General features: G+C 42.4%; 1 protein-coding gene across 1 annotated transcript in view; it reads left to right on the top strand.

The window, feature by feature from the left end:
- NT5E (5'-nucleotidase ecto) overlaps window positions 1-22,604 on the top strand; it is a 51,465-nt gene that overhangs the window by 10,835 nt on the left and 18,026 nt on the right. Inside the window, exons 2-3 of the mRNA XM_045842860.1 lie at window positions 8,641-8,863; window positions 10,686-10,874. Of these exons, the coding sequence (XP_045698816.1) occupies window positions 8,641-8,863; window positions 10,686-10,874 (412 nt within the window). The remainder of the gene's footprint in view (window positions 1-8,640; window positions 8,864-10,685; window positions 10,875-22,604) is intronic.

A 22,604-nucleotide genomic window follows, 5' to 3' on the forward strand; every position in this document is an offset into this window, starting at 1 on the left:
ATTAAATGGCAGGTCCTCCTAGGGAAAGCTTTGAGAGTGGAAAAACATGTCAGTTGGCATGTAGCCTCAGACAACAGTGTGGCCAGGCAGCAGACTGTCTGAGCAACTACTGAATTCACTTGCAGGTCCCATCCACACAATCCTGGAACAAACGTGGTGAAGACAGGAAAGTCAGATTCTTTCTTCTTTATTTGAAAGTATTATCCCTAGCATTTGTTACTCATCGAAAATATATTTCACCATTGTTAAAAGTCAATAAAGAAATTCCACACTTATAATTATTATCATAGTGTAAGCATGAAAAACAATTTTATCTCAAGTGTCGGTGTCTAGTTGATTGACAGTAATTTCCTGCAGGGCAAGACAAGCAGGATTCTGAGGCTCAGTCCAAATTCAGTGGGAAAGGCTGACTCAATCAACTTTTTAGCATCTTCCATGGACACTATATTTCTGTGATTCTGGTGTTGGAGATACTGAGGTATAGGGGAGAGTAGCACTATGATGTTGTGCATTTGTTTGTACTTCTATTTAGGTGAATTTTAGTTACCTTCCATTTAATTTGGTATCCAAAAGATGATAACTGAATATTGGGTTACATTCTTTTTAGCATACGGTGCATTGGAAAGAAATGATTAAAGATGTGATCACCTCATAATTACCTAAAAATTTGTCTAAGTAAGGAAATTGCTTACCCCCAAAGAGAAGGTAGACTTTGGCCTGTGTTCAGAATTTGTGAAAATTTCAAACCAAAGTTTAGACACAAGCTTTTCCTCACTCATAATGGCAGGGTATTTTTAATAATGAAAACAAGAAATTTGGAGTCAGAAATCTTAGAATATCTTCATTCCTCCATGGCCTACACATATGACCTCAAAAGCCTTCTGGGTCTCATCCTCGGTCAATAGAGTTTCTACAGTGCCACTGCACTTTCACAAGCTATCCACATAGCATGTAAATATTGACAAATACTGACAGAAGGTATTAAAAAACACTAGACTGTACTCCTCATAGTTCATTTAACAACAGCAACAGGATTTTGAGTCACAGAAAAAGCAGATCTCCTCTTGTCCTTACACTTCATTTGTTTTCAGCTTTCAGGGGTTTGGGTGGTCTGTTATCCTGGGCTGAGCTCAATGAAGGATGTGGAAAGTTTCTTTCATGTAAAATCATCAGGTTTGGGTTTTTCAATAGTTTTTTAGGGTTCTCCTGCACAAAGGAAGGAGTGAGGGTGAGGAGCTGGGTTTAGATCAGATGCACACATCATATTTCTATGATTCTGGTATCCAAAATATGACAATTGAATGTTAAGTCAAATTCTTTTTAGCATACAGTGCGTTGCAAATAAATGATTAGAGATGTGATCACCTCATAATTACCTGAAAATTTGTCTAAATAAGGAAATTGCTTAGAGATACTGAAGAAGGTCATTTACTAGGCTCAGCTCTCTGAATTTATGGGAAAGTGCATTGGCATCTGCCATGGACAGAGGAGGGGATAGGGCAGTGAAATGCAGTGTTTGTAATAAAAACATAGAAGGTTGCCATTGGGCTAGAATTAGTGAATGAATAGGGTTAGTGAATGAATGAACCCAAAAACAGAAATGAAGTGTTCAGAAAGCAAAGGAACAGAAGAGAGAAAGGGAGGATGTAAGAGTATGAGTTAGGGTCAGGGAAATTGCATGCCTGATGTGAGGATAACACCATTCAGCGGCAAGTAACCCTGCAGATCAGATCAGGATTAGTTGTGAAAGGCAGGAGGGAAGCTGGGCAGAGCAGCAACGTGTTCATGTTGGCAAGTACACACCTAAGGCAGTTTCCAGAGGACACAAAAGAGAAAGGAATAACACTGCAGTATGAATCTTTAAATGTTCTTCTGTGTGTGTTGTTGATACAAATGCTCTATGAGATGTAAAAGAACATGGAACCGTGATCTGCTGTTATATTCTGTATTTTATTGTTCTAAGTTCTTCCCATGGGCAGACTTTTTCTGAGGGATTTTCAAGATATTAATAAGAATAATAGAAATGAATAATTAAATTATTTAGCACACTTCTTGAGCTCCTGCTGCATGCTAGTAGTGTGGTAGGAACACGGTGCGCTCCGGTGAGTGGCATGACCCTCCTTCTGAAGAGCTTAGGAATAATGAGGTTCGAGGAAGACACAAACAGGAGAGCGTCACGGTGGGGAAATGAAAATATGAGTTTCTAAAGGAATTTTCTGAATGAATTTTTATTGTATTTTTCCCATTATCACTTATCCCCCTTATACCCTCTTGTACCTCCACCCACCTCCCACCCCACAATCACCACACTGTTATCTGTATCTATAAATTCTTTTTCTTTTTTCATTTGATCCCTCTACCTTCCAACCCCCCTCACCTGCATGAATTTTTGTAAGAAAAATTAGTTGTGTGTAGAGGAAAGAAATTTGCTAGAGATACTGAAACAGGCAAAGCCTGTCTTCATGCTGCCTGTTACCACGAGAACCAGTAAGTAGGACAGGGATTGAATCTTTATGGCACTTTGTTCAGATGGCCAGTGATCTGAGAAGACAGCTGGTTGTGCACCCGAACAGGCCATCTTACGTTCCATTTCAAAGTGACCCTTTTTATAAGGGGAAGAAAAATGTAGGTAAAGGGTTTGGTATTCAGGGAAAAGGTTTGGTAAGGGGTTTGTAATTCAGGGAAAAGGTTAACTAGATAAAAACTGCAGTCCAGCAACCCTTTTCCTAGCATCCTTTCAGGTGACCAGTGATTCATCATCAGGGTGGACATCTCTCCCTGGAGCACAACGGTTCACATACCATCTTGGTCACTCACAGTCCTCCTGGGGCACAAAGGTGGAAATGCTTGTAGGTCTCTTGAAGTCATGGTGTGTCATACCTTCAGTTCCTTTTCACATGCATTAACTACTAACTTTATTAACTATAACTTACAACTAGAAATTTTCCAACTCTCAGTCAAGATTCCATATGTAAACATGGTTCACCTTCTCACACAACCACATCAAAATTACAACTAAATTACAGAACAGCCATCATTAAGAACTGACAGAAATCTAGCTGAATGGAAATCCTACAACTAGGGAATTAAAGAAGAAACTACAGCATGACTGATGGGAGGGGTGGAGATGCAGAATGGGCTGGTCCCAACCCACGTTGTGGTGGAAAAATATTGGGAGAGATATCTCAGGAGTGAGGGGTCCAAGCCCCCCAGCCCAGGGTTCCAGTGCCAGGAAAAGTCTCCATAACTTCTGGCTGTAAAAACCAGTGAGGAATGAGACTGTGGAAAACAAACTGCTAGTCTCAGGCAGTTCCTCTTAAAGGGCCTGCACATAGATTTATTCGGACTCACTCCCTCTGAGTTCCAGGGCATAGGCAGCAGATTAAAAGGCACTAGAGACAGGGCGGAACTGAATTGTCCAGCATCAGGGTGAGAGCTGGGGGCAACTTAATCCCAGAAAAAAGTGCTGGCAGAGGCCACTGGATGTTTTCTGAGTACTCCACCCACAAAGCCACAGAACCAGCAGGCAGACGTCATATATGACACTCCATCAACCTGGCTCACACTGTTTGCCCCACCCTGGTGATTTTCTGAGGCTTCCCCCATCCCCAACCTTCGGGTCTACCCAGGCTGTTTCAGGTGGCTTTTCCATACAAATGGTTTGCTTGGCTCATGCTTCATATTTTCCTAAATTCTTTCAAACAGAGAGCATCTAGCCTCAGCATGCCCCCTGCCTATTGCTAAGGGGCCCAAGGCCCAACACTAGCAGCAAAGAAGCTGGTCTTATTTCACAGCTTGGACTCACTTAGGCAACTCCAAACCCAGCATAAGTAGCAGCCAACTGCAGACTGTTCTGTGGCTTACTTAGGTGGCCCTGAACAGATCACTTGGCCTCAACCTCCCAGAGACCCCAGAGGCTATGCACCCAGGGAATAACTACAGACCACATCAGGGCACCACCACCCAGCCATCTCCAGAGGCAACATACTCAGGGGGTGGACTCAGTGGGCACCAGAGCCCTGCTAAGTCCTGCTCTGTGGAGTGGGCCTCTGCAAGTTGATCTTCCATGGTGGTTGGAAGTTGGTGGCCAGTGGTCACTGCTATCCTTGCAGCTGATTGTCCTGGGTAAATCCCTCCCATTGACCTGCCAACAGTAATCAAGGCTCGGCTGCAGGAGGGGTTGTACACAGCCCACATGGCGGGTGCAACTCGAGTACCCAGTTTGGGTGATAGGTGAGGCTGTGCCACTGGACCCTATGGGACGCTTACTGCATTAGGCTACTCTACTGAACCACAAAGTTGTAGCAGCTATACCTAATGCATGTGAACAAACACAGAGAGGCTGCTAAAACAAGGAGACAAAGAAATATGGCCCAAATGAAAGAACAAAACAAAACTCCAAAAAAAGAACTGAGCAAAATGGAGATAAGCAGTCTATCAGATGCAGAGTTCAAAACATTGTTTTTAACAATGCTTGAGGAACTTAGTGAGGACCTCAACAGCATAAAAAAGGGCATGGAAATCATTAAAAAAGGAAATCATTAATTAAGGATACCCTAACTGAAATGAAGAAGAATTTACAAGGAACCAATAGTAGATGGGATGTGGCCTAGAATCAAATCAGTGATTTAGAATATAAGGAAGCAAAAGTCACCCAACTAGAGCAATAAGAAGAAAAAAGAATAAAAATTTTTAAAAATGAGCATAGTACAAGAAGCCTCTGAAACAACTTCAGGCATAGCAATATTTGCATCATGGGGGTGCTGGAAGGAAAAGAGAGAGTGCAAGAAATTGGAAACCTATTTGAAAAAATAATGACAAAACTTCCATATCTTAGTGAAGGAAGTAGACATACAAATCCAGGATGCACAGAGAGTCCCATACAAGATGAATCCAAAGAGGCCTATATCAAGATACATCATACTTAAAATGCCAAAGGTAAAAGACAAAGAGAGACTCTTAAAAGCAGCAAGAGAAAAGCAATTAATTACCTACCAGGGAGTTCCCATAAGACTGTCAGCTGCTTTCTCAAAAGAAGCTTTGCTAGCTAGAAGGGATTGGCAAGAAATATTCAAATTGGTGACTAGCAAGGACCTATAGCCAAGATTACTCTATCCAGCAAAGCTATAATTTAGAATGGAAGGACAGATAAAGAACTCCCCAGATGAGAAAAAGCTAAAGGAGTTCATCACTATCAAACCTATATTATATGAAATATTAAAGGATCTTCTTTAAAAAGAAGATCAAAAGTATGAACAATAAAATAGTAATAAATACATATCTATCAATAATTGAATCTAAAAAACAAAATAAACGAACAAGCAAAACAAAAACAGAATCATAGATACAGAGAGCATTTTGATAGTTGTCAGATGGGTGAGGGGGTGGGGAGACAGACAAAAAAGGTGCAGGGATTAAGAAATATATATTGGTTGTTACAGAATAGTCAGGGGGATCAAAGTACAGCTTAGGGGATAAAGTAGCCAAAGAGCATATATGCATGACCCATGGACATGAACAACGGTGTGGGGATTGCCTGAGGGAATAGACAGGGGTCTGGATAGAGTGGAGGAAATTGGGATAACTGTAATAGTATTAACAATAAAATAGCATTTAAATTAAAAAAACTAAAACTAACCTATCAACTTCAAAATTAAGTAAATAAAAATAAAAATTGTCGAACTCTTGAGTTTCTACATTAGTACTTCTGCTTATTCATGTATTCATTTGATGGTATGTCCCTGCTCTGCTCTTGGAATTTTGCTGGGCATTAGGGGCCCAGTGGGCAGGTGCAGAGTCTGTGAGGGCTGCACAGAGGTGACCATGGCCCAGGGGAAGGACATCTAACTCAGGGAACACGATGAAGGGTTCTTGGGAAATCTCTCTTCTAGAAGGATCATCAGACTTTAGGAACTGAAGCCATAGTTGAATACGGTAATAAAGGCATGGCATGAAAAAGGAATATTCTGTTCCACCTATCTATGTATCAGCCAGTCACTCATCATTTATCAGGTACAAAGGGAGAAGGATAGGTGAGAGCATGAAAAGCCACAAATAGTTAGGATTTGGTTTTGAGTGTTCACTATATACTGGGTCATATACAAAGCCCTTTATATCCAAGCATAGAGGTTGAGAAGGTTGGGATCAAACAGAAGAGGATCTAGTCCCAGCTCTACCACTTCCTAATTGTGTGATCTTGAACAATTCATGTAATGTCTCCAGATCTCAGTTTTTCTCATCTGTAAAATGAGAATAGTCATAATACCAACTCTCAGCCCAAAACCAGGTTGTCTGTATGAAATCCCATTGCACAATGTGGGTATGAGGCAACTGCTTGGTCAATGCTGGTTCATTTTTACTCCAACTTTTGTTTTTTTTCATTCACTGCCCTTCCAGAGAGAGCTGTGGTTTAGAAATGTGCCCGGGTCATTGCTCATGAGTGGTGGAGCCAGTCCTGCCTGGTTGCCTTGCACATTCGGGGGTGGTGTCAGAAATGAGGCTGGAGGGGAGGCTGAGACCAGATCTCAAAGAGCCTTGTGGTTCAAAGTGTTCAGGATGTTGAGTTTTATCAACAAGGGAGTAGAGCCCCTCTGTAGGACCTTAAGGTCAAGATTGACAAGATTAGATTTGCCTTTTAGAAAGGTTGTTCTAGCAGCAGTATACAGGACAGCTTAGAGATGAGAATGACCTTAGCTGAGAGCCCAGTAAGGAAGCTGTTGCAGTGACCCAGAAAGAATGGTGAGGGCCGCAGGTAGGTAGTAGCAATGGGGCAGACAGGACATATAGGCAAAGGGAAGGGAGGTTGGTGGAAGGAGAGGGGGAGGGAGTGAGTGGGAAGGATTTGGCTGCTCCAGGGTTTCTGGCTTTATTGACTGGGTAGTTGGTGGCAGCTTGGGTCAAGATGTAACAAATGAAAAATAGGATGTCAGCTAATTCCAGTCATGTAATGGTGGTTGGTAAACTTCAAGGTGGCTGACACATTTCATGAAGAACTATAGAAATGTTTATTTTAAAAAACTTTACCATTAAGCAAGATTGTTATTGAAATCTCTTAACGGTAACATTTCACCATAGGAAGAAATGGTATTCTCAGAATAGAAGAGAAAAAGACAATTACACAAGACTGGGAGAAAGTTTAAGAATAGGTTAGCTTTTAAGAGGGAAGTAATTAGGTAAGAGGAAGAAGTAAAAATGAGTAGATACTCAGAGATGGGGGAGAAGGCAAATCAGAAATTCTGAGTTGAACTGAGGAGGCAGGTAGTGAGAATGTGAAGATGCTGTGTTGCTATCTCTGTGTAGATGTGTCCTCTTCAGGGCATAATGCACAACCATTTGAGCAGCAGATGCTCAGGGAGTGCCTGTGTGGTAGGTGAGTGGCTACAGCATGGAGCAAGGAGAAGGGGGCAGGACACAGTTGGGTGAGAACCCCATGAACATGCCACTAGAGTGTGGAATGTGCTAGGAAGGAGGGGTATGGGGCTATAAGAAAATATAGGGTCAAAGGTGACTAATTTAGACTGAGTGGTCACCAGCCAGCAGTTCCTGACCTGTTCCCAGATAACCAGTTAAGTGAAGCAAAATCAGGAGTGGTATTTAGAAAGTTTGAGACTCACTGGTTTAAATATTAAGTTAGCAAAACAGCTTTGGCAACCTGAGCAGATAGATATTAGTCTGTCTCCTCTAGGAGGAGACAGACTAATTCCAGGAGGCCAATGGAGAAAGAGGCTCAGGCTTGTCAGGGCAAGTGACTGGCACGTTGTATTTTGTTCCAGGGGAAGCTGCCAGGTGTCAAAAGGCTTGTTTCGTGCCACGTAGCCACTTCCAGAGCAGTAGGGAATGGGAGAGAGCAGAGAAGGTGGGAGGCAAGGCTTGCGTTAAACCATGCCAGCTCTTCACAAAGCCCTGTGCTCAGAGTGTGTCTGGAAGCCCCGACCACAGTGTGGTCATTTCAGCTGTTGTTTATCAGACAGGAAGCTGCTGGGATGAAACACAGTGTGGCCCAGAGAAGAGAGAAGGAAGAAACCAAGGCCACCCTGTAAAATGAGAATGCTCTCTCCTGCTTGCCTTTGGGGATCTTCGTTTCCCCAGAAACATTAGAAGGGACCACAGAGTCCTTGGCAGGAAACAATGGTGGAAACATGAGGAAATCATGACCAAGGAGATAGGGAGATGTGATAAAGAAAAGAGGTCCCTGGTCTCTGTCAACAATACTTTTTCAGTCACCTTTTGCTCATGTCCCATTGATTTTAACAGTTTTCCCTGGCAGACGGGTAGGTGGATTGAAATGTGGGTTTCTGAGAGAACACAGAAGTAAAAAAGGCCAGGCAGTCCCAGATCTGGGATGGCAGAACAATGGACACCCAGCCAGCTTCCCAGGTGACTCTTCCGTAGATACCACCTTCAGGATAGCAGGTGGTATTAGAGCAGTTCTCAAACCAGCCTGACAACTTGCATGTCCCTGGGCCTGGCTCCAGGACAACTGAGTCAACTTTGGACCTGAGGAGGACAGAGACCCTGTGATCAACTCCTGGAGCCCTGCCATGTTTGGGAGCCACTGGGCTAGTGGAATATTCTTTGAAGTATGTTTTTATTGGAAATTCTAGAGTACCTAATTATTTTTCTCCTTTCTTTTTCTACTAGGCACTGGGAAATCATGAATTTGATAATGGTGCAGAGGGTCTGATTGATCCACTCCTCAAACAGGCAAAATTCCCAATTCTGAGTGCAAACGTTAAAGCGAAGGAGCCACTAGCATCTCAAATAGCAAACCTTTATTTGCCATATAAAATCCTTTCTGTTGGTGGTGAAAGTGTGGGAATTGTTGGATACACTTCAAAAGAAACTCCTATTCTCTCAAATCCAGGTATTTTCTACTCTTATGGCACTCATTGCCCAGAAATCAATGCTCCACATTAGGGCTTGGCATTGCTTTTATGGACTGCAGGGAAAAGTAGGAACAATGGGTGCTTTGGGCAAGTGGTGCCCTTAGGATGACATTGATAAAGCCAGGCTGGTGGCTTCCACATCATTCTAAGGTACTTCTTAAATACATTTGCCCTTCTGCTCATGTTGAACTTCTTTGTTGACAGTATCTTTGTTTAATTCAGTGTGTTCAAAATTGGAGAAGTCCATTTAAATCCAGGGCTAATGGAACAGAGACATTACTGGAGAATGGGAGCCATGTAACTCACTGCCTTCCCTCCTGTGCAGTCCAGTGCCCAGAGCTGGGGCTCTACCTCAATTAACCTTACCTCTCCTGTTTTAGTATGGTTATTACATGTCTAGTTAACTCACCTTTCTTCCTTTGCACTATTCATCTCTTGCATTTTTTTATCTTAATTGTTCAAGTATAGTCTTCTGCCTTTTACTCGCCTCCCAGCCCACCCCCACAGTGCTCCCACCTTCCTCCTGTTCCCACCCTCTCTTGTTCTTGTCCCTGTGTCCTTTGTACTTGTTCCTGCAAACCCTTCCCCCTTTCCTCTGAAATTCCCTTCCCCCTCCCCTCTGGTCACTGTCAGCCTGTTCTTTGTTTCAGTGTCTTTGGTTATATTTTGCTTATTTGTTTGTTTTGTTGATTAGGCGCCTGTTAAAGGTGAGATCATATGGTATCATCTCTTGCAGTTTTAATGACTTTGTGTATCTGGCTTTCTGGGAAATACATATATACTCTTGAATCATCTGATGATATATGTGATATATATCTGCTATATCTTTTATCCATTTGTACACATTCATTTATATTCCTAAAACCATTCAAGAAATATTTCCGAGCTACTCTAACAGGAAGGAACACGTTCACCAAAACACTGTCAGTGAGGACAGAAAATGCTGGTTTTTTCTAAATTATCCAAATTAATTTTCTTTCCATATTTGAAGAAAAAAGAGAAACTGAAAGCTAGCAGAAATAAGGATTTTTATTAAGAATTAAACTGATACTCACACCTGTCAGAATGCCTATTATCAATAAATCAACAAACAGCAAGTGTTGGAAAGGATGTGGAGAGAAGGAACCCCTAGTACACTGCTGGTGGGAATGCGAACTCGTGCAGCCACTGAGGAAAACAGTTGAAATCTCCTCAAAAAAACTAAAAATGGAACTGCCTTATGACCCAGAAATTCCACTTCTGAGAAGATGTTTGAAGAAACTGGAAATACTAATGCAAAAGAATATGTGCACTCCGATGTTCATTGTACTATTATTTATAATAGCCAAGATTTGGAAGCAGCCCAAGTGTCGATCAGTAAATGAGTGGATAAAAAAGTATGTGGTATATAATGGAATACTACACAGCTGTAAAAAAAAAAAAAAGGAAATCTTACCCTTAAGATCCCTCTCTCTAAAAATAAATAAGTAAAATATTTTTAAAAATTTTTTTTAAAAGAATAGAAAAAGATAGGCTTGCCAGTCTGAAGCCTCCTCACAGCTTGAGCTTGAATTTGAGTAACATAATACCATCCACACCTTAAACTAATGCAATATTAAGTAAGTGCAACTAAGAATCAATAACATTTTGGGGTTACCTTTGCAGTGATTCTATATTTAATTAAAAATGTGTGTTGGCCTTAGTAATTTAAGGGTTTAAACAGATTCAGGTGTTTTTACTTGGCATGTTAGTGTGTACAGTAAGCAGTATAATAAAATTATTGTTAATAAATGTCCATGTTATTTGTTTTGTTTCTTTTAGGAACAAATTTAGTATTTGAAGATGAAATCCCAGCATTGCAACATCAAGTGGATAAGCTAACCACTCTAAACGTGAACAAAATTATTGCCCTGGGGCACTCCGGCTTCGAAATGGACAAACTCATTGCCCAGAAAGTGAAGGGTGTGGACGTCGTGGTGGGAGGGCACTCCAACACGTTTCTCTACACAGGTAATTGTTTCCAGACGGCTGCACCAGCCAGGATGTCTCCATCACTTAGTGGTTTTTGCCTTTGCAACCATTACTAGCATTTTTACTACTATTTAACATATTACATAAATTGCATCATATGTAATACATTATATACATGTAGTACACATTGAAAGGTAACATGTAAATCTTATGCAGAGACATTACTAAGAATAATTTATTGCTTTCATGATTATGTCAATTCCATTTATGCATATTGTAAATATATATAACATATGTATAAAAAACATATGTAACAAAAAATTACTGAACTTCAACCAAAAGTCAGTTTATAGCAAAAGGCAACATGTCATATAAAAATTTTTAAGCATGCCTTGGCCAGGTGGTTCAGTTGGCTGGAGTGTTGTCCTAGACACCGAAATGTTGTGGGTTCAATCCTCATCAGGGCACACACCTAAGCTGCAGGTTTGATCCCCTACTGGGCTGCACACTTGATGTTTCTCTCTCACACTTACGTTTCTTCTCTCTCGTTCTCTCCCCACCCCATTCCCTCTCCCTCTAAAGTCAATAAATACATCCTCCGGTGACGATTAAAAAACTTTTTAGGCATAAACAAAACACTATAAATAAGGCCTTCATAGCTCAAAGTAACAAGACTTATTTGTAGGGTCAGAGGTAAAAGAAGCTGCAGACCAGGGCCATGAGTGTCCTGGAGCCACACCTCTGCTGGCCCAAGGAGAGCAGGCACTTGCTCTCTCTTCCTTCTTCCCTCCCTCCCTCTCCCTTCTTGCCCCTCCCCCTTTTCTTCTCCCTCCCTCACTTTCTCTTTCCTCTTCTCCCCATCTCTATTGCTCCCTCTCCCTCTGTTACTGAACAGCAGCTGAGGTCCTAACAGCCCATTGCCATCCTCTAGGCAAAATTCCAGAGGCAAAAGTTTGGGATAAAGGAAAGGAGTCTTTATTCAAAAGCTGCACGATTTTGAATAACAGCTTTCTACTTGTATTAGTCACTTAATCCTGTCAATTAAGGCTAAACTCTAAATCTTCAGTTACAGCTTTGATCACTTAAGCCTATCAATTAAGGCTAAATTCTTTAACACCTGAGTTCTCCTATCATTCACCCTGTTAGTTTTTAATTATCTTATTTTTATAGGATTAGTTTACAATCTAAAACAACATAAGATACAAAAGCTACACAACTTTAGAATTGGTTTCTGCCTCAGAGGCCATCCCCTCTAGACATCCAAAGAAGAATAACCCAGGCCAGCCTGATGCTAAGCTGTGCCCAGAGTTCCTTCCCATGCAAAACACCGTCCTTTGGGAAATGCAGGCAGCTGCAGCACAATTACCCAGGCATCTCGGAGGAAGAGAGAGCCAGCCATCTTTATTTGCATGGGCTCTGAAGGCATTCAGGTCTCAGCCAATCCTGTCCTAGGCTGTTTACCATTGCCTCCACAAACTCCTCCTGCGGCCCCTCCCTACCTCTCCCCAGTGGTCTGATCTGGTCTTTCTGTCATCTCCTCTCTCCCTCAGTCTTCTCTCTACCTCCCTCCCTTTGTCAATGTAAGAAACAGCCAAAGCTTTAGAGAATTTTTGTAAGATTTTATTGGAGCCAAACTGAGGATATGTGCCAGGAAGCAAGATTTCAAATGCTCCTGAGCATAAGAATGTTGCAGTTTCTTTTATGCATTTGAAATTAAGAAGAGGAAACAAGGAAGACCGGAGAAAGCAAGAAAGAGGGGATTGGATCGCAGGATAGTTAACAACACTGTGTGCCTTCTTGAGGGTTACATACCTTACTCAAGAGGCATTTTAAAGGCGTATTGACCTGGATGCACAGGAACAATAAACAGAGGTGGCTATGCCTGTGGTGTGACTGCCCTCCATGACCTGCCCAGTTAGGAAATTATGATCAGCTCTCCCTGTGAGGTTATTTTCCACAGAACCCTTTTTTTTCATTCACACCTTCTTCACTCTTCACCTTCTTATTCTGTCTCTCCCTCTTTCCCTACCCCCTCTCTTCTTCTCTTCCCCTCTCTCCTTGGTGTTACGTAGTTTTAGTGAGAAATTTTAAAAGAAATTTTGAACTGTAAAGTCCCAAAATTTTTGAGTCTGGCTCAGTGAGTCTTTCCCATCATGTTCCACATCCCCTCTGCATGGAGCTTTGAAGTATTTTCAAGAAAAGGAAAAAGAGGAAGGCCTGACTGATTAGAGACTTTATCAGCAGTGAGAAGGAAGGCGTTGGTGGGGAGCAAACCACCCCCTGAAGAGGTTGTTTCTTAGCACATCTGTATATGGGCTATCTAAGGTGATAAAAGCAACAGTAGGAAATAGCCCCCAAATAGTAGATAATACCCAAAAATGTTTTAAAAGATTAACACTAAGAAGAGTGTGTGGTAAAAACAGACTTCCTCCTCAAGATTCTTTCTAATGGTCTAATAATAAAATAGACATGAAATAGATAAAAATGAGAAAATAACCAAATTTAATACACTCTTAAGTATGGGAGCCCCACATGCATGAGAGGGTCGGAGACAGAAAGGGAACGGGAATATGGGACATTCTGAACTAGGGATGATGAGGTCAGGTGCCTTGGGGTCTTCAAAGTGTCACTGCAGAATGGTAAGAAGGGGAGATGGTCAGTAAACACAAGTTTGCCCCACCATATAGATGGGTCAAAAAGGTTATTGCTGCTAATCTCCAGTGATGGGCAGATTATGCTATGCAGCTAAGGGAGGTGAGCAGGCCAGCACCACCCCCCATGGAAGACTGCCTTGGTCTGTTTTTATGAGCCTCACTGGCCCTGTCCTGCTGGGCTCAGTTTTGCAGGGGGCAGGGCAGCTCAGCTCAGAGCTGAGACATTCAGAGTGCATCTACCTCAGAGGCTCCAGCCCAGGGCTCAAGCAGGTGTGACTACAGAGCTGAGGAGAGGAGGGCCCCTTGACCCCTCTCATGGCCCAGCCAATGCCACCCCCAAAGGAAGCCTTTCTTGATCTGTTTGCCCAAGTTCTGGTGACAATGCCCTGTCTTGCTGAGCTTGGTCCTGTAGAGGCCGATAGCTGGCTGCACTCAACCTGAACCTGTGGTATGCTCCTTCTGGGGCAGCTAGAGTTGGAGACTCTAACACACACTGAAAGGTATGGCTCAGGAGTAGGGGCCACATTCTCCTCATTGAGTGCCTGACCATGATGCCCCTAGAAGGGGACCCACTAGCCCAATTCTCCTGACCTGGTCACTTCACCCTACCAAGCTTGAGCCCTGCGGAAGGGTCAGTGGAGTGCCGCCAGCTTGGGCCCACTCTACAGCCTTTTTTCATAAGACTCTGGAGGAAGTCCAGGCAACCGGAGGGTGGGGGTAGAGTTCTCCTCTTATGGAGATGCTGACTTTGGGGTGTGTTGGACTTAACTGCCCCCAGCTCAGAGCTCTAGGAAGCTGATCCTGGTACACAGCCTGGCCCCTCCTACACACACCCAGGGCCAATAGATGCAAACACAGTGAACAGCATGGTAGCTATGAACAGGTAGGCCAAGGCAGGCTACAAACAACATCTGACAGTGACCTTAACCTGAACCCCACCCAAGCAGACCCAGAACCAACACAACCAGTGGTAGACTTCAATCCATACCAAAGCTTGACCCAACCAGCCACACAAGTGGCACACCCAAAGGGGTATTCTGATAGGCACCAGACCCTGCTGGGAACAACTCTGCCTTGGGGGGCAGCCCCTGAACAGTGTCTCATACACAGTGACCTAGGTTTTACTCTCATAGCTACCCAGACTGAAGGGTCAGCTCCACTCACAAAAGGGCAAACAGCTTTTAAGACTCAACTACAACAGGGGGTGCACATAACCCACAGGAAACATTCCTGGAACATGGAGTGCAGGTGATCTGGAAGATTGTGTCACTGAGCCCAACAAGACACCTTCATCATAAAGCCATTGTAACAAGTTAGGGAGTCATGGCAGACCTACCTAACACACAGAGACAAAATAGAGAGACAAAGAAAAATGTCCCAAACAAAATAACAACAGAAATCCCCAGAAAAAGAGTTAAATGAAATGGATGAAATGGAAAAAACAAAAATACCAGATGCAGAGTTCAAAATAATGGTTACAAGGATGCTCAAAGGCCTTAGGGGAAGAACAGGTAGCCTCAGTAAGAACTTAAAGAGATAGTAAACATTAAAAAGGACATAGAAACCATAAAAAAGAACCAGTCAGAAATGAAGATGACAATATCTGAAATGAAGAATTTGCTTGAAGGAATCAACAGCAGGTCAGATGAAGCAGAGGAGGAAATCTGCTAATTAGACAACAAGTTCATGGTAAGCAACCACGTAGATCATCAAAAGAATGGAGAATTAAAAGAAATAAGGAACCTCTGGGACAATGTCAAGTGTGACAACACAAACACCATGGGGCTACCAGAAGGAGGAGAACGTTAGCAAGGGATGGAGAACCTGTTTGAAGAAACAATGGCAGAAAAGCTCTCTAACCTGGTGAAGGAACAAGTGACACAAGTCTAGGAATCACAGAGAATCCCAATCAAGATGAACGAAAAGAGGTCCACTCCAAGACACATCATAAGTAAAATGGTGAAGGTTAAAGACAATCTTGAAGGCAACGAGAGAGAGGCAGTTATTTACCTACAAGGGAGCTCCCATAAGGCTGTCTGTCAAGTGATTTCTCAACAGACACTGCAAGCTAGAAGGGATTGACATTAAGTGTTCAAAACTATGGGAAGCAAAGACCTGCAACCAAGACTACTCTATCTTGCAAGGCTATCATTTAAAAATGAAGGGGAAATAGCTTTCCAGACCCAAAAGAAAGGAACTGAAGGAGTTCATTACCACAAAACCAGTATTGCAAGAAATGTTGAAGGGATTCCTTTAAGAAGAGGAAATAGAGGGACATAGGTATAAAGGGAAAAAATGACAATAAATAAGTACCTATCAATAATAATCTTAAATACAAATGGATTAAATGCTCCAGTCAAAAGACATAGGGTAGCTGCATAGATAAGCAAACATTACTCATATGTGTTGCCTACAAGAGACCCACCTCAGAACAAAATATTCACACAGGATGAAAATGAAGGGGTGGGAAAAAAATCCCATGCTAATGGAAACAAAAATAAAAGCCAGCTTTTATTTTTGCAATATTTTTGCAAGTATTTTAGCAATACTTATACCTAACAAAATAGACTTCAAAACAAAGGCCGTAACAAGAGACAAAGAAGGTCACTACATAAAATTAAAGGGATCAATCCAGCAAGAGGACATAACACTTATAAAAACATATACAAACCCAAAACAGGAGCACCTAAATATAAAGAAAATCTTGGTGGACTTTAAGGGAGAGAACAGCAGAAATACAGTGATAGCAAGGGATTTTAACAGCCCACTGTCACCAGAAGATAGATCTTCCAGACACAAAATCAACAAGGAAATGGTGACCTTAAACAACACACTAGATCAGAGCAAGTAAAGTTTATATTTACAGAATATTTCATCCCAAAGCAGCAGAATATGCATATATCTCAAGTGTACACGGAGCATTCTCAAGTATAGACCACATGTCAAGACACAAAATAAGGCTTAACAAATTCAAGAAGATTGAAATCAAGCACCTTCTTGGTCACAATGGCATGAAACTACAATAAAAAAAAAAAAGCAAAAGCAGCCCTTGTTAATGTGGCTTGGTGGGTTGGAGCATCATCTCATGGACCAAAAGGTCATGGGTTTGATTCCCAGTCAAGGGCACATAGCTAGGTTGTGGGTTTGCTATCTGGTTCGGGGCACGTACAGGAAGGCAGCTAATTGATGTTTCTCTCTCACATCAATGTTTCTGTGTGTGTGTCTCTCTCTCTTTCTATCTCTCTCTTCTTCCTCTTTCTCTAAAAACAATGAAAAAAAGTCCTCAGGTGAGGATAAAAAAAAACACATTCAAACACATGGAGGCTAGACAACATGTTTTTAAACAGTGAATGGGTCAACAGTGAGATCAAGGGAAAAATCAAGTTCCCTTGAAACAAATGAAAATGAGAACACAGCCAGCCTACAATCTGTGGGACTGAGGGAAAGCAGTCCAGAGAGGGAAATTCATAGCGTTACAGGCCTTCCTCAAGAAGCAAGAAAAATCTCAGAGGGGAGAGGGAAGAGGGGAACTAGATGAAAGAAGGTGAAGGGATCAGCCAAAGAATATATATGCATAACCCACAGACACAGACAACAGTGTGATGATGGCCAGAGGGAAGGGGAGTGGGGGCTAGGTGGAAGTGGACAAACAGGGGAGAAATGGGAACATCTGTAATAGTGTCAACAATAAAAATAAATTATAAAAAAAGACATATACAAAATGATGAGAACAGCTCCAAGCACGTAGCAGGCAATCTATAAGTGTGACGAGGGTGTTGATGGTCACTGACAGTGATGTGAACTTTCCTAGTGTTGGTAATGGTGCAGTCAAACATCAGAGAGCCACTTAAGTAACCTCAGTGAGTTAGATGGACTGACCGTACCAAGACCAGGAAAAATCCAGAGCAGTGCCGGGTAAAGTGCTCTGGGTTCCAACTCTGGCTGTGCCACTAATAAGTGGTTCAATCCTGTCGCTGCTTGATTTCCCTCATCTGTAGAATGGGGGTGGTTACAACAGAACCTGTTATAAAGGGTTGTTGTGACTTCCTGGGTGTAATGAATGGCTGTCAGTGAAGAGCCTCAGGACAGGGCCTCTGCTTTAGCTGTTCTTATTTTAGTTAGGTCCCAGCTCTGTAGGTAAGACCCACGAAAAACCCTTCCCTGGATCCTTTTCTTAGCTTCTAACACAATGTCAGAACCCTAGGGCACACAGTGGGAGCTAGATATCCGCTTCTCACCCCCTCATGCTTTAGAGTAGTGATTTCAAACTCTGTTCATTTTGATCCATAGTAAGAAAGGCATTGTATGTGTGTGCATGTATACACATGCATGCACACACAAACTGGAAGAAAACTTTCACAAAGCACCTGGAATGCACTCTGATATCTTCTGTTCAACAGTTTCATTTTTTTAAGCATCAGCAACCACCCATTAAATTAATTTATTCATATTGTAGCTAGTCCATATTTTGAAAAACTCAGCTTTAAATGAGGCACGATCAAAATCATGCATGAACAATCATAGTACTTGATCCCTCCATTCAGATGCTGAGGTCACCTCCCTGTCACTCAGGATTTTACATTGTCTCAGTCAATGCCTTCTTACAGCACCAACTGGTCACCCTCAGCCTTGACATGTAGCTGTCAATTAAGTGTGTGCCCTGATAGTTCTCAGGACTGGTGGCTCTGCCTGGCTTCCATTAATTTTGTAGCCTGTCCTTTTGTTCCAGCCAATGAAGTCCTGCAAAATAATATGTGCCTTTTGCTAAGTAGATGAATATATTTAATGATGAATGGGTGAAAGAAAGATGTGTGGATAAAAATTATAATTTGCATATCCATAAATCTAGAAGTAGATAATTACCGTCTCTGAGAAAACTACCTCTAGAGTCTTAGTCATGTCTTTCACGTATCCTGATTGCTTACCAAGGTTAAACTTGTTTTGTGAAAAACACTGTTTTGATACTCATCTTTTTGAGGAGTGAGCTCACAAAGGTGATAAGGTAACTCCAGGACACAACAGGGGATGGGGCATATTTTCTTATTTAAATAATTTTTCCAGCCTTAAAAAAAACCTTCACTGAATTGTTTTGAACTGAATTAGCATAAAGTTAAAGTTATATATTATTAGTCAATAAAATATACTTAAAAATGACACACTGCTCGGAATTTTAAGTTTTGCCAAGAATCATTTTGGCACACACCCACACGTACCCACACACCTGAAAGAAAATCTCACAAAGCATCTACGTAGCACCCAATGTTTTTCCTGTTTTGTTACCTAATTTTTATAATGCTGGTTACCACCTGTTAAATTAATTTAATTGTATTGTAGCTGCCCCATATTTTTGAAAACTCAGCTTTAGGGTGAGGTAAGGTTGAAGCCTGGAGTGTCCATTTGACCCCGTAAGGAATCAGACATATGGTGGTGGAAGGAGACTAGACTTTGGATGGTGAGAACACAATGCAATATACAGATGATGTATTACAGAATTGTACACATGACACATATAATGCTATTAACCAATGTCACCCCAATAAGTTTAGTTTAAACAAAATAAGTAAAATAACACAAAAATTTAAACAGCTTTAAATAAGGCATGACCAAAAAGAGTACATGAACAGCTCCTCTCCAAATGTTGGACGTCATTGTAGGTCCTTTTGATTACAACCACTCTGTAGCACACAAACAGATAAACCGTCTGCCTGTCCGAATGGAGAGGAACCAGACTCACCAGACTCACAAAATGGTAAAGCTGCAAGGACCAGGGCTGGTCTGCACCTATCTTCTCTGAAGGGGTCGAATCCATGTTGTTGCCTTTGGGAAAAAAGTAGTGAAGTGAGTGCAGGTTGAAAGCGGCACCAAATACTCCAGGGGAACCTGTTCTGTGCCAGTCCTCGAAAGTAGACAAACCCCTGAGATGCTGTCTCTCTGTTTGCCTCCACCTATTTTAACTTACCTTTGGATTATACAAGCCAGTCTGGCTAGCTGTGGCCTTGGGTGAGTCGGACATCAGTGTCTGTATCAGCAGAATAACAGGGTTAGAGGTAGTAAGTCTATGATTCTGACATCCTGTTCCCTAGAAAGTCACCCATGAAAACAGCCTGATTGCTTACTTTCAAAACATGGGGAAATAAGACATCTTTTGTCAGAACACCTTATAACTTCCTGAGGTTACTGCAGGAATTTAATTTTACCTCTATTCCTTTGAGGCCCGTGCCTCCTGGCCATACCACTCTCTGTCCCTCCCTATCACTGTCATGGAATGGCCTCCAAACCACTCCTCAGAGTCACTGACAATTTAGCATTCAACTTCCTTTCTCCCTCCCCATTGCAGCTCCTGCTTTCATCTTGGCTGTGTGGCCACGTGGATAGCTGATCCAATACCCAAGGCTCAGAGCCCCTGGATCCTTGCGACCGTCACCTCCACTCCTTCACTTTTAGGGTCACAGGCTGAGACTTGGTCATATCATCATCCAGAATTGCTCTATCTCCAAACACTGCCCACTTCCCTTGTCAGAGCCTCCTAGCCTTAAAGCTCTCTCACCCCTAACTCCTTTGCCAGCCGGCTGCTTTCAGCCTTACTGAAACTTCAGCCTCACGAAGTCCTCTTCTCCTCCCAGTTTGGCGGGCTTCACTTCTCTTTCCTCGTCAGCCTGGCAGTGTCCGTTACAGACGCTGGGTGGAGTCTACGGCTGACACATGGAAGGCAGGTGCCCAGGATTGTGGAACGACTGTTAACAGATGCAGCTCCTTTAAAAGCAAGATTTCTTTATTTGATCAGTCTTTTTACTAAGTACCCAATTTGTATTGCTTCTGGATTCTGGCACCCATTGGTTGAATATGAAATTCAAATGTTTTATTTATGCAGAGAGCATAAATGATTTTAGTGAGTATTAAATTTTGTTCTCAAAATAAACATAGCTTGCAGTGTAAATATAAATTAAGACAGAGCAGAAAAACCTACAGCTGGTTCTTCCCCCTGCAGCCAGTGTCCAGGTGCACAGTGCGAAGGGACGGAACCCTCCCCGCTTCAGCAGAATGAGGGAGGGCGAAAGACTTTGTTTGCAATCATTGTTCATCTCTCCATCAGCTTTCACTCTTGCAGTGCAGATAATCTTGCCTTTTAGAACAAGAAAATGGTCTTCTTATTTACCACATCCACAGGACAAGGAAAAACTCTCCAACAAATAACCATCAGCCCCAATGAGGACTGCTGACAGCTATAGTTTATTAAGTCAGCTGGAGAGATCAGCCAGAGGGCAGACGTGTGGCTTGTAGCTTCAAAAGATGATGTCCTTGGTTGCAAAGGTGATGTCCTTACTTATTTCAATAGTTAGTCACCACTCAGGACCTTTTAGTCAATTTCTAGCCATTCCCCAGCCTCAGCAATAGCTTCCTTCATGGAGCAAAGCCTTCTGGTTACTGATTTTTGCAGTTACATAACACTGATCACTTTTAGTTAGGTCTCATTAAACTGTTTTCCAAGATAAAGTGGAGCTAGCCAAACCCAAAATGTAATACAAAGAACTACAAAACAAGGTCAAGGTGGTTTGGCAGGTCACGTTATAAGGAAAGCCAACTATTGTGAAATCGTAGGCTCATTCTTACTACAAGGTACAAATATTTTCCCAGAACTGCATTTTGTGTTGCCTTAATTTGCTGCTTGATGGTCTTCCAAGAAGAACCTCATTTCCCCTACCCCCTACCCACATGGGGTTGTGGAAAGGGCATTGGACTCCAACCAACCCCACTCCGCTGGGGCTGGTCACTACAAGCTATCTGACCTCGGACAAGTTACTGACCCATTCTGGGCTTCAGCTTTTTATTTTTAAAAATGGATTACAGTGATACGAGTACCTCAGAGAGTGTTGTAGGGATTAAATGAGGTAATATATGAACACAACTAGGTCCTGGAGCATAGTAGGTCCAAGACAAATATGTCAACTCTCTCTGATATTCTGCAACATAGGAAAACACATGTTATGGTAAATGAAAAAGTAGAGTACACACAAAAAAGTTTTTTACAACTGTATAAAAACTTATTATCCAGGCTGTAACCATGTCAAAGATACACATCTTCAAGCTAACTTATGGGATTGCTCCTACTGTCAATAAGTAAAAAGGCTCTTCTGGCTGGTGTGGCTCAGTGGATTGAATGCCAGCCTACAAACCAAAGGGTCACCAGATTGATTCCCAGTCAGGGCACATGCCTAGGTTGTGGGCTGAGTCCCCAGTAGAGGGCACACGAGAGGCAACCACACATTGATGTTTCCCTCTCTCCCTCCCTTCCCTTCTCTCTAAAATAAATAAGTAAAATATTTTTTTAATTTAAAAAGTAAGTAAATAAGTAGGCTCTTTATCACACAAAACTTGGGAAACAATAGGGCTTTTCTCACCTCCTCCTTCTGAATTCTGATAATTCCTTGGGGATCCCATATTTGTACTGGTCCCTTTGATTCTAACTTTTACTTCGGTTGAAATCTCAGTCACCTCTGGTCTTGACTCTTTCAAACCATTTTTTTTCTATCCATGCAGCATAGACCCAAATATGGAAAACTGACCTTTCATTTTGATCTCCCCAAACTGCATTGAAACAAGTCTCTCTCCATGTATGCTGTCCCCACAGGGGAGCCGGCCACCGCACAGCACAAAGCCTAAAGCCTGGAATGAGTCTTCGAGCCCCTGCCAATGCCATCACAGGGCAGGCGTGCCTGTTGACTCTCTTCCTTAGCCCACTCCTCCTCCCAGTCTCCACCTCCCACTTTCCTTTTCTTTCTTTAATTCTGTCCCAAACCCTATTATCAAAGGCTACCCAAAACTCAAGATTTCTCCCACTACTTTTATGCAAATAAGTGCTCTCTGCCTGCACCTTCACTACCACCACACCCCGTAGCCCCCACCCTGCCCCCAACCTGGTCCCTGTCAGGGAGCCTGTCTTCTCGAGAGAGGTCAGCCTCACCTCATCTCGGGGAAGAGGGAAGGAACAGGGACACCAGGGCCCTTGTCCTCTCCTGGATGTTTTACTGAACAGAAAATGCCTTCTCCCTAAAATGATTTCTGCCACCCACTTTCTTCTCATTGCAATCCATAAATATATACATTAATTCAATAA

This window comes from Phyllostomus hastatus, unplaced genomic scaffold, assembly GCF_019186645.2.
Source record: "Phyllostomus hastatus isolate PE091 unplaced genomic scaffold, TTU_PhHast_1.1 phas_contig_40, whole genome shotgun sequence".
In the NCBI taxonomy this organism is placed as follows: Eukaryota; Metazoa; Chordata; class Mammalia; order Chiroptera; family Phyllostomidae; genus Phyllostomus; species Phyllostomus hastatus.